The 21,669-nt window shown below is 46.2% G+C and overlaps 1 protein-coding gene across 1 annotated transcript in view; it reads right to left on the bottom strand.

The window, feature by feature from the left end:
• Window positions 1-21,281, bottom strand: part of LOC138570021 (pyruvate dehydrogenase (acetyl-transferring) kinase isozyme 2, mitochondrial-like) — a 70,929-nt gene extending 49,648 nt beyond the window's left edge. The window contains exon 1 of the mRNA XM_069648553.1: window positions 20,811-21,281. Within this exon, the coding sequence (XP_069504654.1) occupies window positions 20,811-20,928 (118 nt within the window). The 5' untranslated portion in view covers window positions 20,929-21,281. The remainder of the gene's footprint in view (window positions 1-20,810) is intronic.
• Window positions 21,282-21,669: the final 388 nt, after the last annotated feature.

The raw sequence follows: 21,669 nt of genomic DNA, 5'->3' as shown, positions 1-21,669 counted from the left end.
AAAGAGGTCAGCCACGCTAGAGCCTGACCAGTGACACCCAGGTTATCACGGAGACGGTTGAGCAGGATGGCATGGTTGACAGTGTCAAAGGCAGAAGAGAGATCGAGCAGAATGAGAACACACGGAGTGTTGGAGTCGAGGTTCAGGAGCAGGTCCTCACGGATGTTCAGGAGAGCAGTTTCCGTGCTTCTGCCCGCTCTGAAGCCAGATTGATGGTCATGGAGACTATCAACAGCTTCAGCATGGAGGTTACGCTGGGAGATGGCCAGTTTCTCCAGGAGCTTGCCCAGGAAGGGAGTGATGGAGATTGGGCGATAGTTAGCCGGACAGGAGGGGTCGGCAGAGGGTTTCTTAAGGAGAGGGTGCACAAGGGAGTGCTTGAGGGGGGATGGGAAGACTCCAGAGGCGAAGGAGTGGTTGCAAAAGTCAGCCAGGGCAGGAGCCAGGGAGTCGATGTGGTCCTTGATAGTTTTGGAGGAACAGGGGTGAATCTGTTTAGACGAGACTTTCATAGATCGGACTTGTCTGGAAACCTCATCAGCAGAAAAAAGGGGAAAGGCAGAGAAGGAGGGAGGAGGGGTGGCTGCAGAAGGGCCAGAGGAAGAGCAGGGAAGAGAGGGGGGGAGGTGATAGGAGGAGAGTGAGGACAGGATGTCCTGAGTTTTAGAGATGAAGTGGGAGGCCAGTGCAGTGCAGAGGGCCTGGGAGGGGACAGGAGAGGTAGAGACTGCAGCAGAGTTGGCAAGCTCCTTGCAGATTTTAAAGAGTTCAGCCGAGTTGTTAGATGCCGCAGAGATGCGGGCTTCGATAAGGGCTCTCTTCTTGGTGAGAACAGAGAGACGGTATTGCCTTTGGAGCAGGCGGCAGGCCAGTTTGTCAGAGGATGAACATGAAGCAAGCCATTTCCTCTCTGCCACCCTGCACTTGCGTTTTAGGGTGACGAGATCCGAATCATACCAGGAGTTACATTTGGCTTTGGGCTTCAGTAGAGTTCCATTCATTTTTTAGCCTGATAATAAGCCCAACCGAAGGGACGACATGATTTACCTTTCTTGACTTTCAGCTGGTGGACTTGGAGACCATCTAGCCTTTTGGTTTACTAGTTTCTTTCCCCGGCATCTTGGCAAAATCAAAAAAGAAAGGGGGATGTCGCGCTGCAGATCGATAGAACACTGTTTAATAGCCAATCAGGACGATTTTGCGTACAGATTTTCTGTATGGCTTGCCTCGCATGTTCGCTGGCAATGCCCACTTGCAAAGGAATTTCTCTGCCGCATGCCAGAATTGGTTTTGATTAGAATCTCCTGTACCTGAGCTCCCCATATGGACCACAGAAAGTCCCCTTTGCACAATCACTTCGCTCATGTTACACTGTTTTTATGTCCAAGGTGAGTGTCAGGTTGGTCGTCCCCCAACGAAGGCAAGGTAAGACAGACTCCCACAGAGAGACCACTTTGCACAATCACTTCGCTCAACGCGCAGTGCTGCCGCGCTGTTGCACTGTTTTTATGTCCAAGGTGAGTGCCAGGTAGGTCGTCCTCCAACGATGGCAAGGTAAGACAGACTCCCACCGAGAGATCACTTTGCACCGCCACTTCGTTCTACGGCAAGGTCCGACTGTTGCACCGCATCTATAGCGTTCTCACAATGCCAGTGAAATGTCCTAAATGAGTCATGTAGTTTCATAAAATGGCACAAAAATGGTGCCACCAGGGCACCATGATCACCATGATTTTATCAGCCTTTCAATAATGCAAATCCTTAATTGTCCCACCTTAATATGTAAACTTAGGCAGGGACAACATTTAAATTCGTGGAGCAGGAGCTGTAAGTTGCTTCTGGATGTCAGGATTTTCCTCTAACCAGGATACTCATCGTGACCCAGGAGCTATTAATGCAGGGTTTGAAATTAAGTTTTGATGAGCAGGAGCTAAAACTAGCTTGTGGATGTCAGGCAACAACCAGTAGGTCAGGAGCTACCATTGTGGAACCAGGAGCAAGTACAAAACGCACAGCAAAAATCTTCCAGAGGAGAGGCAAACCTTAACTTGCTGTCCATTATGACTGATCATTGCCTTTAAATGTATCTCAATTCTTCTTCATTAACATTCTCAAATACTTAATGTGACATGTGCATGTTTGTAAGGTACCACACTCACACTAGGGAGAGAAAAGAAGCTCCTGGTAGCTGCTGATTTCAAGTTACTCAGGCTTTCCTAGGCTGAAAGTAGGAGGGAATTAGCGCCAGCTTCCAGAGGTGTTCAAACCCTGTAACGTCTCATGAATGAGTTCTCAAGACAGGGCACATTCAATTACTGGATGACTTTAAAAGAAATGAGCGCATAAGAAGAGTCATAGAAATGCAGAGAATGAATGAATAAAAACTCTCATTTGTATAGCGGTTAACAATTAGAGACGTACAGGCCAGAATGTCCACTCTGAAGTGCCTCAAAGATGGGGGGGGGGGATTTGCTTTTATCCCAAACTGTGGCATTCACACAACCCCTTCTTACTATCTGTCATTCCCTCTGTTGCTGACTCTTGCTGTTGATTCCTCTGCTTGCTGCCACTTCTCGATGCATCCCTCCCTCGTTGGCATCATTTTACATGTCTTTTCTGTCATGCTGCTATTCTTGTTATTCTTGTTTAGTCATTAGCTAACTTTGCCATATCTCTGCCGCTGCTGCGTCCATCGTTGTTGCTTTGTCCTTATTGCCCCAACATGTTCATCTCTGGGGGCCATCTCTTTTGTGGGATGCCACCTTGCCCCTTCTTTCTCTTTCTCTCTCGTCTGCTCCAGCAGAATGAGGAGCTAATGCGTAGTGGGCCGCAAATCCAATGTTATGAGAAGCAACCTGTAACCCGCCAAAGGTAGCTCCTGCTAGCTGGCGGTGCCAAGCTAGCCAAGCTAACCAGGCTCTTCTAGGCTATAGCCAGGTGCTAAATAACTGCCAGCACCCAGTTATTCCGAACCTTGTCGAGGCATTACACATATAAATGATGCTGCGAAGCAGCCAGAGGCGAATCCCCCTTCCGTCTCTTAAATCCGCACTGACATGTTGGCAACAAACAAAACTGCTCAGGCAGAGAGAGGAAGCGCTGACCTGGCCTTTTCCATCCAAGTACATTTTGCTGACGGGCGAGGAGCCCTGCTCTTTCACAGGTGGCTCCTAGGCAACTAGCGCCATGAATCAACGCAAGTGCTCCTTGCTTAGTGGCACACCACCTGCCCTGGCAGAAAGCAAACATATGCACTGTGGGTTGCACTTCACTTGACTAACTCTGCACAGTAATGGCCCAGGCGATAGGGTGATCCATTCTGCTAACAGATTAATGTGTCACAAGACCCCGACCAGCTGAATGCAGCCAACGCTTAATTCAGTTACTGCACACGAACATGGTCACGCGTTAACGACACACGTGATAGAGAAATAAGTCGGAGGGAGCTCATCGGAATTCAGAATATGCACCACCACCACAGAAAGTCATGTCAGAGGATGTGAAGTCACAGCAAGGCGACGTCAGAATCTTTCAGTGAATGGGGTGCACTTGGCTTTTTGGGATACATTTGCTTTGGGAATTGGTGAATGTCAATAAACCTAAGCATTTCTTAACAGAAAATGCAGAGCACACAAGTGTGGCTCTGCCAATCAGTGCTGTAATGTACATGTAGTGTTATTTTCCCTTTACAAATGTAGGACCACGAGCAATGAAAAGCGGGTGATGTGAGCTAAACGGCCATCACTGGGGAATAGCTTAAACCCGACAAGGAAAAACGGGAGCTCTGTAAAATATCCTACTTTCATAAAAAAAAACTTAACACAGGTCACTCAAAACAGTCTTTGATAAAGTCCCCGGCTTTTAGTCATTTTGAAACAAGCATGCGGTTTGTTACGCAATATGCATGTTATGTTTTTATCTGACAAACCAGCAGAAACACCCGACAGCAAAACGACGGTGTAAAGATGGACGTTCAGAAGCAGCCCTTTGGTAGGATTCTGAGGAGCCACCCTAGTGGATGAACAGGTAACTGACACTTAGGTCTGGCCAAACTCCATAAAGGTAGTGTAGACTGAGCAGCAAGCCAGTGTTCAGGGGCTATGGGAGTGGTGACGTAGTGCAGTTAACCCAACAGAGCACTCAAATTACTCAAGCAAGACATGGGTAGGAAAATGAGATATTATGACGGTCTTAAATCTTTAAACAGGTAAAGTCAAAGCTACGTTTCTATCCCAAAACACCTCACAACCACACACACACACACATATATGTATATGTACACACACACAGTTGATCGCAAAGTGAGATCACCTACATTGTACACACTAATGAAAGTTCAGAAATTCTGAAACAGTAGCACTGTAAAGTAGTAGCAGTAAAGTGAAAGAAAAACAGAGCATTGCATTAAATGATAAGGCAAATAGAACGTAAGAAGTCCTTCCATGCCAGGTAAGTAGGCTCAGTGCCTTGAAAAGAGTCAATGATCCAGGAATCCACGTATGGAGGCAGTTGGACGTCTTAAAAGTCACAGAACAAGTAGGTAACTGTTCTAGAAGAAATGCTCTTTAAAGACTGATGGCAGGTACAAATATTTTAGGGGTACTCCACCCAATCGCATGACAGTAGAGGTAACCCTGGGGGCCAGGTGGGGAGGGGATCCTTGTCCAGGACCCCACCAATCATGATCAGGCAAGTGAGAGTTGGGTAGTGGGCTTTATGCCCAAACACTCCCTATGGCATGCAAGATCTCGCCCCAAACTCTGATTTTCTGAGGACCACCCCTTTAGTTTTCAGATTGACTGCGCCCACTTCTTTTGCTGGTCCAGTTTCAGGGCATTCAGCAGTCGCAGGTGCATTAGCTATTATCGGTGTTGGGATTGGGTTGGGCTAGACAGCGTGTCCCTGCTCTGGCGAGACAGTTCCAGATGTCTTCAAGAAGGATGCTCAAGGCACCTCAGAACAACACCCACAGCAGGTCCCACGACATCAGGAGACACCCCGAGACATGACAAATGACCAGCAGCAAAGATCACCTCATTCAGGGGGAGGCAGACAGAACTCGTGGTGATGAAGAGGACACAGCTCCAGAAAAGCCCCTATTCATGCAGGAGAGCAGCCGCTGCAGGAGAGCAGGGCCTAGGCCACAAGGTGACGCCCTGCAGAGTCCTAAGTCGCAACTCAAGATAGTACCTGATGCACAAGAGATGCCTTGGATGACGCTGGTCAAACCACAGGATGGACCCGGAACACTTCCGAAGGCAGGATATTTGTTGAGGGGCTTGGACTGCTTGTTCCCAAAAACCCATGGGTCGAAATACTGACATGGGTCTTCTGTGTATATTCGCAGGGAGGCAGAGATTCACCAGGACTTGGCTGGAGGCAATGCTGTTCATCTTCTGCGCAGTCTTAGGGTCTTCTGCAGTCTTAGGGTCTTCAATGGCTTTCTCCTCTTATTCAGGGTTTTGGCACCAATTGATGATCTCTGGAACAACTGCAGGACTCTTCCTTCTATCCCAAATTCATGCTGGGTACTGTCCCAGCTCACTAATGGCAAGGATCTGCACCATTCAAACGATCATGGGCTGACCAATCATGGACAGCCTACTGCCCCACACCTGCCTAGCATCAAACATCCCCTGGCTGGAATGTGGATTGGGACAAGACAATCCCATCCACCCACATCCAGCCAGGATGAGCATACCACACTTTCCCCAGGAAACTGAAGCCAGAGCCCAGGAAATAGCTTACCATACATATTTCTTGACTTGAGAAAACAGAAGATGGCCCAAGGACAAGATGGCAAAATAACAGGGTAAAAAACCGATGGCATGGCCATTTTGAGTATATGATACTTAAAATGACATTATGCGATAAAGCATAAAAGTGTTGGCGGTCAAAATGAAAAAATGCGGTAGCAAAATATCCGCTGCCACCAGCCTGTCTTTGACACATCAACAAACATAAAAAGTGTAACAAAAGAAAAAGAAAAGGGTTCCGTAGTGCCCCCTCAGCACTTCACAGTAATGTGATACATGCTACAGTAAAACAAAGGAAAGGGGACAGCTCCCCATGCAGCGTTTACCATAATGGCCGACCAAAGCTCCTCAAAAGAGAGGAGCAAAGCAAGAGAGGTAAAACAAAAAGACTTCACCCACCTCCAAAGTTCAGGACAGGGTTCAAGCCATAGCAAAACAATGGGAGGTTTCATTGATCTCAATGGGGGGAAAGCTGCAAAATAAAAGGACATCTTTCCTAACAGACGGCTTTGAACCATTTATTATTTTCATCCGTTTTTGTTTTCTTGTACGCAGGAACATATTGACACGCCAGTTGTGGACAGTATGGGGTTTTGGCTTTGAGAAGCAGATGCGCAGAATAGAGACAGGGCAGAGACAGCAACGGAATGCAAAGTAATAGCAAACCAGCATTCGGCCTGGCCAAGCTGCTGGGCTCCTGTCCTCTCTCCACCCAGCTGTCCTTGGGTGGATGGAGTCCCCGCTCCAAAAATAGCAAGGGAATCCGTGAGGTTTGTCAGAACACTGGCCTGCAAGTGAGCATGAGGAGCACGCAATAAACCCCGGGTCTTTTGGACAAGTCATAAAGGCCAGCCGAGGAACAAGCAATAAACCCGGGTCTTTTTGACAAGTGGCAAGCGACGCGGTGCATGTCATTTCTGCTCTCGCTGCCCGCGGTGCTATTGGCCTTGAACTTTGCAGAGCTGCGTGCATGGCCACTGCTCCACTGCTCATCGGCTGCTGGCTTTCTATATTGGGAAGGCACGCCGCGTATTCGTGGATAGCAGAGCAGGCCGTAACACGCACGTAACTCACTGGGATTTCCTGGAACACCAGCTGCTCTTGGCGAAAAAACAACCAGTGCTTGGAATGCTCTCCGAACAAGCGGCTTTCACATCCGATTTTAGATACGCATGTGGAACTACTTTTTGGACGACTCCTGGGTATTTAGTAAAGCACCCCTTGGAAACAAACACACCAGGCATGGCAAACCCAACAACTCTAGATTTTGGATAGTGACAATGCCGATAGGTGTTGCTGTTTCAATTGACAGACACTACGTTTGCCATAAACTGTCATTTAGGTAGTAAAATCACATGCCACGTAATGCCATTGCATGACCACAACTTGTCAAGTATTTACATCGTTTCACCAGGAACTCACAACACTTATCAGGTCTACCCATAATATTCACAAAAACTCAAATGATGACAGGCATTGACCGCCAGATGCCCGGAAATGACACCATATGTCAGGTACTGCCATCAACTTCCCAAGTACTGACACCATATGCCAGGTACTAAAAGCAGGTGCCTGCTCTCGCCTTGCAATATCCAAAGCAAACACTTAATTTGACAAATATTACCATCATTTGGTCAGGTAGTCGCATCATATCAGAGGTATTACACACCATATGAAAATGATTGCAATCAAATACCCAGGTACCCAGGTATTCAGAGGGTACGCCAGGCACTATCTCCAAATGCCCAGGAAATTACACCATATGCATGGCATGACCCAAATTAGTTAACGTCCAAGTGTTTAGGAAATCGACTGAAAGGAACTCCACTCTACATTTCGAGAGTCAGCATCCAAAAAGTCTACTCCAGAATTTACCATGGGTTGTGTCGACGTCTGCGCCGTAATTGCACAGACATCGCAAAATTTAATGAAGATGCAGATGTCTTGGAACCCAGGCTCCTGCAACGTGGCTATTCAAAGAAACTCATTAAACTCTGCAGAAAAAGAGTGAGATTTACCAATCGGGAGACTCTTCTCACTCCCAACACCAAATTAATTTCAGGAGATTGTTTGGTATCTACATCCACCGTCTGCCAGTAGAGTGAAGCGATTAAAGGTAAAATCTCAATAAATAGGAGAATTTTGAACGCCACAGATGTTAAACTTGACAGATGTTAAACTTGAGAAACCATTATTTGCTTTTAAGAAAAGCAAGAATGAGAATCTCACACCAGCTAGCAGAACCCCAGTTAAACACATGAGAGTCCAAAATATTCCCCTCAATCCAGTGATAAGACATACCCCATGCATGTCCTGTGTGGCATGCAAATACTCCAAGAAACCACTTTGAACATGCAGGCAGAACTTGGGACTTACACAAGTTTACCACCTGCAAAAGTAAAAACGTAATTTATGGCATACAAGGTCCATGCAAAATGCTGTACATCGGAAAGACCTCCAGGGAAGTGCACTTTCGGATCAACGAACACTGTTCCAAAATTCGCACCTGCACCCTTAATGCCTCACTGGTTCTTCACTATCTTGAAATGGGACATAGTTTGGAAGACCTTGCATGGTTCTGTGTAGATAAGATCCATGAGATTAGTAATGTACAGGCAGCCAATAAATTGGCCTATAAAGAACAATCATGGATATTCAATTTGAAAACAATTGACAGAGGTTTGAAATCTTTGGAATAATGGGAATTTAAAGCCTGAGCCCAGAACTACTTAGCTATTCTAGTCTATCACTATTGGGGCGTCACTGTTGGGCTAGATGCCTACTATTATATTTACCCAGCTTTTTACAGATGTAATAACATCAGGTAACACTTATCACCCTTAGAGCCCACTGTGATGTCCCAATGAGAGGGTCTCTGCATTCAGCATATTAGATAACACCAGGTGATACTCAACACCTCTGGAATGCATTGCGATTTCTCAAGGAGAGGGACCCTGTATTCAGCCACCGCCTAACATCAGGTGACACTCATAATCTTGGAATTTACTGCAATGTCTTTGTGCGCATATAGTGGGGCCAGCCTCTCCCTCATTTACACTGAGCCCCTATAGGCCCTTAACTAGTGGTGGCTAGGTGACACTTAACACCTCTGGAACACACTGCAATGTCTTAAGGAGAGTGACCCTGCATTTAGCGACCACTTAACATCAGGTGATACATACAATTTTGGAATATACTGCAATGTTTTTGTGCCCATAAAGTGGGCCCAACCTCCAGTCTATTCATATTGAGCCCCCATAGACTCTCACCTAGTGGAGGTTGTCCCGTAAATTGTACACTTCTGTTTGGTGGACTCCGACAGGTTTCCCTACAACGCGGAATACTTCTGACTTTTGTGTGGCAATTGATATGCTATACTTAGGTCAGCGGTCTAGTGTCTATGAAGGGTATGCACCTTTCGGGGGCCCTTAGATCTCTTAGCATCACGTAACCGCCATATAGTTGCCATAGGAGAATGTCACGCATCAAGTGATTACCGCACATCCGTTTAAGTTGATTGACGGCGAGCTGTTTCATTACATTTATCGTCCTGCTACTGCCGGACACTTATGGGGCTTTCACAAGATTACCTACAGGTAAATGCGTCATGTTATGCCCTATATTTGATAGCCATTAAATGGTCTCAGTTATAAATGGGGGTGATTACATTTGCAGCTACCTCCGAGTCACAGGCACTTCTATCATGTAGATGGCCTGACATTTTTAACATCTGCGGTAGATCCTACTACCCATATTATTACGATATATGGGTACAATGCAACGCGGTTTACTCCTTCACACTTTCTAACTCATTCGCACCTTGAAACACTTGTGTATAAGCGCATTATAAATGCCATATCATATCACTGCTGTAGCGACTTCTATTTCGCAAACAATAAACATTATGTCGACATAAAAGAGGATATAACTGAAGATTGAAGAATTTACTAGCACTTCTATATTCTAGGGATCTCTTTTTTGTAAAAATAAAAATGCAATAGACTAAAAAAATCACGATCACCAGCATATGGAAGTGGAGCAAGGCTAGAGTACAGTGTTCCAGGAGAGTAAAAGTAGCATGAACAGAGCAGTTGAATAAGCTATATAGTTGCCACTTCTGAACTGAGTTATGCATTCTACAATTGAAGACCTTTTTGTCAGTGTCAGCAATTGCTTCATAATTATACACATTAGGCCTCATTCTAAGTTTGCCAATCCGGAAACAACGGTGCCTGTAAGTTTACCGTCACGGCAAGCAAAGCCGTCACGGAAGCACTGGTGCCAGTGCTTCCGTGTACCCACTCCCATAGAGTCCTATTGGACTATTGGACTCTATGGGAATGGGGAGTAACGAAATTGCCGGCACCTGACTTCCCGGCTGCCGGACTTGGAATAGCCTGGTGGCACCAGCAAGTCAGGTGCCAGTAATTTATTACGGTTCCGGCGGCAACCCGTCGGTAGCTCAGGCACGGTTACAGTCGGACCCATAATGATGCCCATTATCTCGAAGTATTTTTATAGACTAACATGGTAGTTCTGCTTGGGAAGCTCTCTGGATATTTGCACCTCTACCTGGAATGGAAGACTTCACAGACTCAAGAATTCATTAATTCTTGCACTTTTTGCAAGCATTCATGCATTTTCTACTGTATTGTTCCTCTGAATTTCGAAAGTGTCTCAAGTGTTTCATTGACATCTACAAGCTCTTTGATCTCTGCAGCACAAGTTCAAATTTGATGCACGGTATCAGTCATGGAACCACAAAGAAAACATTCCAAGGCCTTTGAGAACATAATTTGTGGTCCCAGAGTAGTTTTTGGTCGTCAGTCGCCAATTTCAATAAGCCTTTTAATAAAACTTTTAAACATTTGACACACTTAAAATGGAATGAATCGTCATTGAGAAACATCAACGCTAAAGTTAATTGGGATCCAGCAATTAGAATGTGGTGGCGTCTTTACTTCACATGAGCAACATAGTTCATTGGCAAAGAGCGAAATGGTTGCTGAGCAGGGAACGTGTGATGTTAAAGGATTGCACACATATCAAGAAAACCATTAGTGCCACCTGTGATTGTTCCCCTGATGGTACACCTGTGCTTAAGGAGAGTGAACCATGTTCATGGTGGTCATTACAATGCCTCCAGGTGACATGTTTGTACTTCAGAAGTCGAACTGTACTGCAAGGCATTCGGATGTTGCACCAACTTCCCATTTTTTCGAATACTGCACCAGACCTTTTCTGATTTGGCTTGAGGTTTGCCAGAGTACCTGAAGGTAAATAGAGGGGAGTGCTGGCGCCACTCAGCTGCTCCTTGATGCCAGTGCATCCTGGCCAAAGCTCTGGTACAGCTCTAGACGTTTTGGAGAAGCAAGTGGTACTGTTGAAGTTGGGGAGAGATTTGCGAATGGTGCTTTTAAAAGCATGATTTGTTTCCCGCTGCTTGGTACTTCGATATGCTTTTTACTTTGTGCTGCATTAAATTATTTCTGTTGCTCTTTTCTGAAGTCTATCCTGCACTGTAGGACAAAGAAAATCTACGTTTAGGAAGCCAGGTGTATTGGCTTTGCCAATTAATTTTTGAAGCATCATTGGCAGCTCTTTCTTTAGGATCATTTGAAGCAGAGATTATTTAGATGCGGTAGACCTGACTCATTATTTTGTTATCCCAGCATGTGCTTTAAGAGCAATATATGTTCTTTTAAATTGCTGGGTCAAGGGGTCTGCGTGAGACCATGACATCAAACCATTTGCCAGCTCTGGGTTCGAAATTGAGGGGAGCTGGGAGCCATCTAGCTTCCTGCTTGTTGCCTAGCAGAGCGTAGTTAGCTTGACACCAACAGCTAACAGGAGCTACTTTTTTTTTAATTTTATTTTTTTATCTGTGCTAATTGTATTACAATTTTTACAAAAAAGAAGAAAGCAGCTCCAGGAGCTACTTTTGGTTCTCCAGGCCAGCTGATGCAGAACAAACACACCTATGGGAACTTAACACTTTGCGTTTGGGACAATTTATAAACAAACATTAGAAAATATTTATACAGCATGTAAAGCATATGGGGTCATAAATAATGGACAAAATGATATGTTTGCATCTTATGTGGAGATAGGATTTGCAGAACGCTACATAATTGCTCTTTGTTCCCCGGTGGAAGCTCCTGGTCACTGGTTAATGCTATATACCCAGAAGCTGCTTTTAGGTCCTGCTTATCCAATCTTAATTTCGATCCCTGCACCTTATCATGAGGTACTACCTTAATATACCATATATTGCCATTATACGCCCAGGTATTCACATAATATGGCACACCATATGGCAGGCATTGCTATCATATCCCAGGCATTGCTAGCTCAGGGTCAGGTACTTACATCCGTGTCGGTTACTGTCATTGAAAAAGATGTACTCGCACAACTGTAATCTGAAAATCTCAAGAGCATTCATCTGCAACAATATGCAAGCATGGTGTGTTAAATCACTGTATCAACATATAACACATAGTGGGCCCTCAATTACTCATTACTGTGTTTACTCTGCTCAAGGATTTCAACAAAATCTTCACTAAGCTGGAACAAGAGGGTAGGGTTTATCAGTTGCTGTAGCAAAAATCGGACACTTACTATTATAAAATGGCATTTGCATCTTTTGTACACTGTAACCTGTAACCAAGTTCTAAGTATTCTTGTTACTCTGTGCGCCCAGCTACCCAAGAGTTTCCTGGCGCCCTATAAATAAACAAAATAACAAACAAACCTCAAGATTTGGGTCTTTCCCCAGTAAACAACTCCTATAATGGCGTAATGCAAAGGCCACAGATGCCCACGCTACCCTAAGGACTGGCTTTATAGAGTGGGTAGAGTCTCCTGTTACCCCAGCAGTTGTACTCTAGACCAGGGTCTGCAACCTTTAGATCTCCAGATATTTTGACTACAACTCCCATCATCTAACCAGCACAGTCAATAGCCACATAAAATGGAAATTGTAGTCCGAAGCATCTGGAGAACCAAAGGTTGTAGAAGATAGCCCCAAGAGGGCCCTTTGGTGGCATTTGTACCCTGCAAAAACACAAACAACCAAGCACAAACAATAAAGCACTCTTTGATTATATGTGCATTAAAACAGCACCTTGATTCTGTAGAGCTGAAAGCCCTTTTCATTTCACCCAAGAAATAAACCAGAACTTTCAGATCCACTTCTTCAGGACAAACATCTCAAGACAACCGTTCATGCCACAGTGGTGCTGATATCTGACCACTTGTCTTTGCCTGCTCAATACAAAGTGTTGGCACCAGCCGACTCAGACAACCCACCTGTCAAATGTCAGGATTGTGATGTGTAGATTGTGCAAATATCTGGGCAGGTGGCACATTTTTTCATTGATCTGTCTTGTTTGTTTTCCCACACTACCACTATGCCAACCTTGCCACTTTAGATAGTTGTGACGCTGGGCACAAAATGTGCACACGTCACTAGCCACTGGCTAGTGATATTTGACTCTTGGCGCGTGAGACATGGTGTGCTTTGTGTAGGTATAGAGTTGAGGTGGCAAGTGACTTATTTATAGCTAGCGAGTAGCGTACATCATCAATTTCTGCCCCCTAACTGTGAGCCAATGCAGCACCAAAAAAGTACTCCGACGATACATACGGGTATTGTTTCAAAAAATCTTGATTTTGGTTTGCCAAGAGCATTACACTGGCGTGCAGTATCCTGCATAACTGGCATTGGCCTATACCAGGGCTGCTTGTCGACGGAAACTAGGGCGCCCTCTGCAACCGACTCACCACTGCCTACTCATCCCTCAGACCCTACCTGGCAGAGTGAACTGGCAGCAAAATTGTTCTTCTATATTTCTGCTGGCGAAATACGCCAAAGAGTTGTAAGGGCGAGGAATACAATGCATGAAATAGGGGTTATGCCTACAGACAAAATGGAGGGTAGGGGAAGCAGAAAATTACTTTTTTGTGCAGGATATAGTTGTTGCTTCCATGGAACTGATATAAGAACTTTACAGCACTATGAGTATGCAGCATGTGCCATGTTGAAAGTTGAGCAAAATTATATATAACCATGTCGTTTGGAGTGCCATATCAGTACGTCATTTTACTACATCTATGGATTGCTGCAGGCAAACCACTATCGACATATTTAAACTTTGCAATGTCTTGGGAAGAGGTCATGTTCTGTAAGACCCTTCCAGGTAAGTCATGAGGCCTAGATAAAAAGGAAACAGGTATGAATGAAGCTGTGGAATAGGCAACAGCTGCAATGCCCAAATCATGCCCTTATCTGTGCAGTCTATTTCTGTATGTCTGACCCCTTAGGACTGCGACACAGTATACTTTCTTGGAGTCAAAGGGACATACTTAAGCTACTACTGAAATGAAACAATCATGACACCCTCCTGCAGTCTGGAAAGTCTTAAAGGACAAAATCCCATCTCATGAGTCAGTTTCTGCGAATATCATTAAGGCGTTAACAAACTATACGAGAGTTCAGCAGATTCGAGCTGCTAAATATTGATTAGCGTTTTAGTTGTTATCACGTCACTTTCTGTCCAGCTGTGTTATAGAAAGTGACTGCCATTGCAAGGGGTATGGCTATTTAAACGGCAAAGAAAAGTAGAATATCAGCTGCTTGGTCTTGCTGAAACCTAGGGCCCTGGTCCCCTGCTCCTAATGACACCCTCCCAAGGTATGCACTCCATGTGCCTCTTCTAATCCTCAGCCCCACTTCCTCATAACTGCCATGCTTGCGCAAAGTAACTAACCATACACCTCAATACGGGTACAAGTTGCAAATTCGCCAGGAATAAAGTCACTTGCCCCCTCAGCTCACCACTTACAACACAGCTTCTTACTCGCCAAGAGTCAAATATCACTAGACAATGGCTGGTGGAGACAGCACATTTTGAGACCTGGCCCTCTTTTCAACCCTCAGCCTAATGCCTGTCCTAACTAACTTCCTTCTTCCTCTTACATGGGGCCTAAATAATTAGCACCACTTCTTCTCTACCCTTCCACCACTATTCCTATTCCCAGCTTCCCTACACGTCTTAAACACCCTGGTTGCTCACTTACTACTACCACCTCAGTTACCAGTATCCGCTCCCACGAGAAGCCCCTCTCGCGTTCTCCTACTGTACTTAGGCTGAGCCTCGGAATGCCCAACCCATTGGTAATAATTCCAGATTCCTCACTGAAGAATGTGCCTCCCATCACTCCAAACTCTCTGGGGTGGCAGTTACTGAAACATGTCTCGCCGTCACGGCACTGCCCCTTTGGCCACCCTGCATACTGACTTTGCTACTTTCTCTCACTGCCTCACGGACTAAAAAGACCGTAGCGTTGGTCTTACCAGCAATAAAAATAGGCCGTCAGCTCTTCGTCCTCCATCTTACTTCTGTCTTTTCTCCCTGCTTCCTGCTCAGACCCCCTGCACGATCCTTCTTATCTACTGCCCACCTGTCACCCTCAAACTCTTATTCTATCTGAATCTTACCCAGCTAATGCCCGTGCCATTATTATGGAGGACTTCAAGCCGACACACCTTTTACAGTGCCATCCGATCCGATCCAGCTGCCTGCCACTATAGGAGTACTGCCTGGTCAGTCTTAGCTGTCTCCCCACTGATACTCGTGGTAACTCTCTGACCTCATATTTGTTTCCTCTACTTTATCTCTCTGTTCATGCTTCACCACCTCGCAACTTAGTCAACCATGTCCCAATCTCTGTGCCTCTTCTCTCAATTTCTCCACCAACTATTACCAGATAAATGTAAATGTGACCTAATGGTTCCCTATCTTGAGCACTCCCCAACCTCCCAGAAAGATCTCTTCCCCTCACATGCGCTGGCTACCCTCTTTAACATAGACTATGCTGCACGCTATTTCACCCTCTCTCCCTTGCTCCCGGCTATGGCTCTTTGTGAGCATTCAGCAGCTGATGGCAACCATACATTTACACCTACAACATTGGAGTAAAACTCACTCACCTGCTTTCTTTATAGCATACAAGGGCTCTCAGCATGCCTTTACCACTTCTCTTGACTGGAAAGTCCTTCTATTACATCAATCTCTCTCCGCTCACATGCTTTCAAAGTGTATGCGACAGGCAGGCCATGCCTCCTCTCCAAATCTCCACTCAGCATCCTCCTCACTCTCTACTAAAGACGTTGCCTTTCACTTTTCAAAGATCAGCAAAATACAAGACACCCTGCCACTGTCCTATTTCTACCTCCTTCACTCCTCCCCCCTTCACTGCCTCTTCCCAAACTCACTTTATTCCTGAGCTGATATCAATCCTCCTCTCTTCCAACCCATCCTGTGACCCATTGATCCCTTTGCACCCAAGTGGATAAAAGAAGTTGCTCCTATCCCCTGCCACCACCTCTCCACTCTCTTTAACCTCTTCCTATCTACTAGAATCTTCCCAATTTGCTAGAAGATAGGCAAAACGTTGCCCATTTCACAAAAACCTGACGCACACAAATCCCAATTCTTACTAAACTGTATCACTTTGCCCCACCATACTAAAGTGCTCAAGGGTGGCTTTCAGATGCATTGGTAACCTTCTTGATGAACACTCACTAGCTGATCCTCTACAATCTGGATTTTGCAGTAAACACTCCACTAAAACTAGTTTTACCTTCATCTCCATTTCCGTTACAACAGCCCACCACCACTCCTCCATCCTAAATCCTCATCAGACTAGATCTTTCTATGCCTCTCCAAACTCTTTCCTCACTTTCTGTGCCTCCCTCCTGCAAAATCTTTTCTCAGTAAGTTTCAAGGACATTTTACCTTACCAGGTGGTCTCATATATCTCTGGCCATGCCTTCTCCATCTCCTGCAACTCTAACACCTCCTCCCAAAGTCCCTTCCAGTGGGCGTCCCCTAAGGATCAGTCATAAACTCACTCCTCTCCAGCCTCTATCTCGCCTCCACGGGGAAAGTAATTTCGTCTTCCCCTACCACCTCTTTGCTGATGACTGCTGAAATATTCTTCTCAATTTCTTCCATCACCCGGGCTGTAATGTAATTTAATGTAAAATGTCTTATATAGCACCCTTATGCAATTTTGTTGGCCTTGCTGAGTGTGGCTCTGTAGAAAAAGAGGTAGGGGTGTTGATAGCAGAAGGTACAGTGGGCCAGCTATAGTTTTGAAGGAAATCCTTCTTTTGATCAAAAACAACAGGGAGAACTGTTTGCATGCATTTTTTTTGCATTTACAGAATTCTGGCTCCCACGTTTTGAACTCTTTGTCATTTGATTGGGTGTCTGTTTGAAGTCACCCGTGGGTGCATGTGTACAAAGCACGTGCTAATGTTTGCTGTGTTTAATGTTGAGTTGTTTGTAAGTTTGCAAACGATTTCTGTGCCATCTGCTTAGTTGAAGGCATGTGAGACCAGAGTTCCTAATAATATAGAGTAGCAGGGTCAAGAGTCATGCATACGTTTAGGAGGAAATGGATTGAGTTGGGTACTTGGGGGACTCCACATGTCAGGTTACAAGGATGTGGCCAGAAAGGCGCCATGAGTGTTGTCTTAATACTCTCGGTCAGGAACGCGGCAACCCAACAAAGGGAGCTTCCTTTTAATGCAATGTCCTCTAATCTTTTTAGTAGGGCTTGCGGCTGATAGTATCAAAAAATATCCAGTGGGCTGAGTGCACTGGGTGCCTGTGTGTACGCATTGTTCACGAGAATGACACAAAAGTTGCATCCAATGGCTGTGAATGTTGTTGGCATGTTAGGTGCAGGTTGCACCCTAGGGTGGCGGGGAATGAAACTCTATGCCACGTCACATGAATTGTCCACGTGGGATCTTCTGTAAAGGTTATGCTTCAATGGGGACACAAGGTGGCCTGATATGCACAGCAGGTATGATATGATATGATATTTTATTTATAGCGCGCCTATACACAAGTGTTTCAAGCGCGACGAGGAAGGGGAGGAGAATAGTGGGGGGGAGACAATGATCTTACTAGGCCCAGTGACATTGAGATCGCGCAGGTGTAGGGGAGAGGAAAGGGGGAAAGTGCCGGGGAAGGGGAGGAGGAGCAACGCCGGACATAGGATATAAACATCAAAAAATAATAAGTGCAGACAGTGCAGGGTTAAGTGCAGGACAGGAAGTGATAGATAGTGCAGGTAGGGGGACTGTAGGGCTACAGATACAGCCCCAAGTGCAGGGTTGTCAGGAGGCAGGCAGGTGTGCATCTGGGAGGGCAGGGACCTGGGCCTTTGGTTCAGAGAGTAGCCAGGTAACCAGTGCAGTATCAGACAGGAGATCAGCAGAGAAGAGGAAGAGAGAAGGCAGAAGCAAACAAAGAAGTCTTGAGCTGCTTCCTGAACCGGAGATGGTTCTGCTCTCAAGTTTCAGAGAGGCAGGGAGGCTGTTCCAGAGGGAGGCACCAGCCGAAGAGAGAGATCTGCCCCAGGTACTCTTATTATAAAACAATAGTGTATGTAGTGTATTAGTATATGCCATGTGAACTCGCCTGCGACTCCAGAATGTTTTGTGTAGATAACACTCTGCAGTCGCAGACCAGTTGACATTGCATATACTAATTCACTAATTACACTGTTTTCTGTGTCAGCTTGAATAGCCTTTATTCGTATATGTTTATGGTTGCCCATGCATTTTATGAGTCTGAATATAGGCATAGCTGCCACCCCGAGCACACACAAACACACACATGTCATCTGACCGTTTCATGAAAAGAAACTGTGCATGGTCATAAAAGGAATTGGCGCGATTGCCTGCCTGTCATCAATACAGGCAGAATCTGACATACCTCCACTGGAGGAACATTGCAGGCAAGGCGAACTGCTTTTCAAAGCAGTCGGCACCAATGCATATGCACAACCTCATGGATGTAAAAGGAATGCAGGCTGTATGTGTGCTTCTTTATCAAATGAATTACATTTAAGTTAAACAAAAGTGGATAGCTGGTGATATTGACCCCTCAGTGGCCAACAGAATGGTTCCTACCTAGTGGGGTAATACACTGTGTAGTGAATAGGTTGTCTTCCTTCATCACGTGAAAGTATCATACCCGCCTCCACCGAGGGTACCACCTCTGGCAGCTAGAAAATATTATTTTGTTTCAAAGGGCACAGATCCCGAGTGCTGTTACTTGCTTTAAGTGGTTTGGTGACAGTGTTGTCATCCAACTGGGCACGGTGAATGTGTACTTGAAGTAGCAGGAGGGCCCACATTATTAACAGACCCCTGTATTAGTCCAGAACGTGTGTATGTCTCTGATGGTGGACAGCTCAGGGGCCCCACTACATATTCTGTGTAGGCAGCCCTATCAATATGGGTTACACCACTCGGTATCTCGGTCACCCCTCAAAACCTACTGGAGGCATATTGCTTATATGGTGTGTCTCTTGTAACTGCTGCTGTGATGCTCATCGATTGTAATCATTAGCATTCACTGCCTGCACGTGCCTATCTATGTGCTACCACTCAGAACCTCGTGTACACCCCCAGCAGCGCCACGCACCCGCACTGCCCGCCTGGCAACCGCCGCACTTGGGGACTGTTTCTGTATCCATACAGTCCCCCTACCAGCTCTTGACACCTGATATTGCACTTGCCCAGGCACTTGCCCATGCACTTGCTTGCCATCACTTACTTATTGTTTATTCCCATGTACTGCACTGTCCCCACCCCCTTCCCACACACTTGCACGATCTGAATGACACCTGGCCTAGTAAGATCGTTGTCCGTCCTCCCTTGTTCCCCTCCCTTGCCTCTTCGCGCCTTGAAACACTTGTGTATAGGCGCGTTATAAATGCCATATCATATCACACACCTCGATAATGAGTCTAGTAGTATGTGTACACGTTTAAGGGGCTCTGTTGATTAACTATAAAGCCTTGTATCCCTTGGAGTAAAGAGGGGATGGGGCCAAAAAACAAGTGAAAGGACGTCAAGGTGGTCAGTGGAAATACATGTTTGGACATGCATATTCACAGCATGCGAGGCAGCAAGGTAGCAGGGTCTGTGGATTGTGGATTAAGCACTTGTGGCCAGGTCTGCACCCACATTAACATGACAATGCCTGGCGTTAAGGGGGGACGTGGTGAGGCAGGATGAGGCCATTGGGATCACAACAAGGCAAGCAGATGGCTTGCTGGCTTTCAAGGCAGGCTCGAATGTGCTTTTCATATGCACATAGCCCACGGGGAAACCAAACACAGCAATCGAAACATCCTGGAGTGGGCTGGCAAAACTATGCATTGGGCTCCCAAGCCAGCCCAGGGGCTACTTTAAGTAGAAGGGCCCTATTTACATGACCCAAGCCCGTGCAATTCTGGAGTGACAGCTACCCTTACTGTCCGTCTCCTAAGGGTGCATTTATTTAAACAAAAGAATGCAGAACAAAGAGCAAAATGGGAGACAGAAACCAGCAACAACCAAGTGGACAAAAACGTATGGCCAGGGGCGCTAGCAAGAACACAACACTGTCCAGTTTTGTTAAACGAGGGGATGATGGTATGAGCCCACACAAACAGACACCCACCCGCACCCACAGCTATCTAAGACATGCACCTGGCGAGGCTTTCAGGGTACACAGTTAACGTCCGGAAAATTACTACTATCCAGTCGTCTATGTAGCAGAGAGATGTGTGCTAAATGACGGCCGCAGCAAGCGAGCTTCAGTACAACCCCCCACAGCAGTGGAAAATAAAGCGCATTGCACGGGGATGGCGCAGGTGCACACGCCGTTATGGAAAAACAACAATTTTTACGAGGATTAAACCGCGTGGTGATTGATAATGAAATGAATGAATATGTGCATTCCGAATGTCTGTTATCAATCTCTAAAGAGCTCCCGTACAGTGCACGAACACGGCATGCCACTGAACACACAGTCCATGCCACCAGCACACGGACTGTGGCAGCACGTCCGCAGTCTACTCAAGGGTCAACTGTCACCACAGGATTGCCTTTTTATCATGCATCTTGCCACACTCTTATTGTAAGATTTGCGTCTTTCGATCCTCTGCCACACATTTGCTATATCAACATTTTTGCCGACTTACCAAAATCCAGGAACTGCTTCATGGAGAGAGGAGAGGGCGAAAACTTGGAGAATCTTTCGATGTGTTTGGGGATGTTGGCCAGGGCGGCATTTTTCATCAGGAACCTGGCGAACTTCATCTTCTTCCTGGGTTCTGGGACTTGCTCTCGCTTCCTTTGTGCAGCGGGTCTCTGGTCACCACGGTTGCTAGGACCAGACAGCAGCTGATAGCACAGCTGTTCAGATCAACGCCCCCAATGCCCTTCGACCTTCTTATCTATTCTCTCTAGTAATTGCCCAGCCCCCTGCCTGCTCTCTTTCCGGATCTATTCCTCCTTGCTGGCTATCACTGCAACCCTACCAATGAACCTTTACTGCGAGTTAAGCAAGGCTGCCTTTCTCCTCTGCCCCTTCCTATCACCGTGCCTCTTCCTCTTGTCCTGCTGCCTGTCAGAACACTGTCTCCTGCGCTTGCCTCTGCCTCCCCTTATTTACAACTTCTGCCCAGCAGCAGCTAAAACCAGTCCAGGGAACCGCCCCCGTGGCTGACAGACAGCGGAAGCGGCCAATCAGGTGCCGACTAAAACACACGCTGCCGAAACCGGGAGAGGGGGCCCGGGCTGTTTTCCCCGATTCAGAAGATTGAATTGAAAACACGTCAGCGGTAGCGGACACTGTAGGAGGCACCGGCGGCGACGCAGCAGGGACAACACGTACCTGTTTACCGCCCCAGCGGCTTCCTACTTCCAAGAAAGGGGGCACTTCCTGATCCTGGAGCCGTGCTCAGGAATAACAGCTAGTGTGTGAATGGCCTGGCTGCCGTTACTGAAGTCACGGGGCACTCCTGTCTCCTGCCAGTGTCCCCGAACTCTAGAAAGTCT

This window comes from Ambystoma mexicanum, chromosome 2q (assembly GCF_040938575.1).
Source record: "Ambystoma mexicanum isolate Mex_15411 chromosome 2q, UKY_AmexF1_1, whole genome shotgun sequence".
Classification (NCBI taxonomy): domain Eukaryota; kingdom Metazoa; phylum Chordata; class Amphibia; order Caudata; family Ambystomatidae; genus Ambystoma; species Ambystoma mexicanum.
This window is presented reverse-complemented; position numbering and strand designations above follow the sequence as displayed.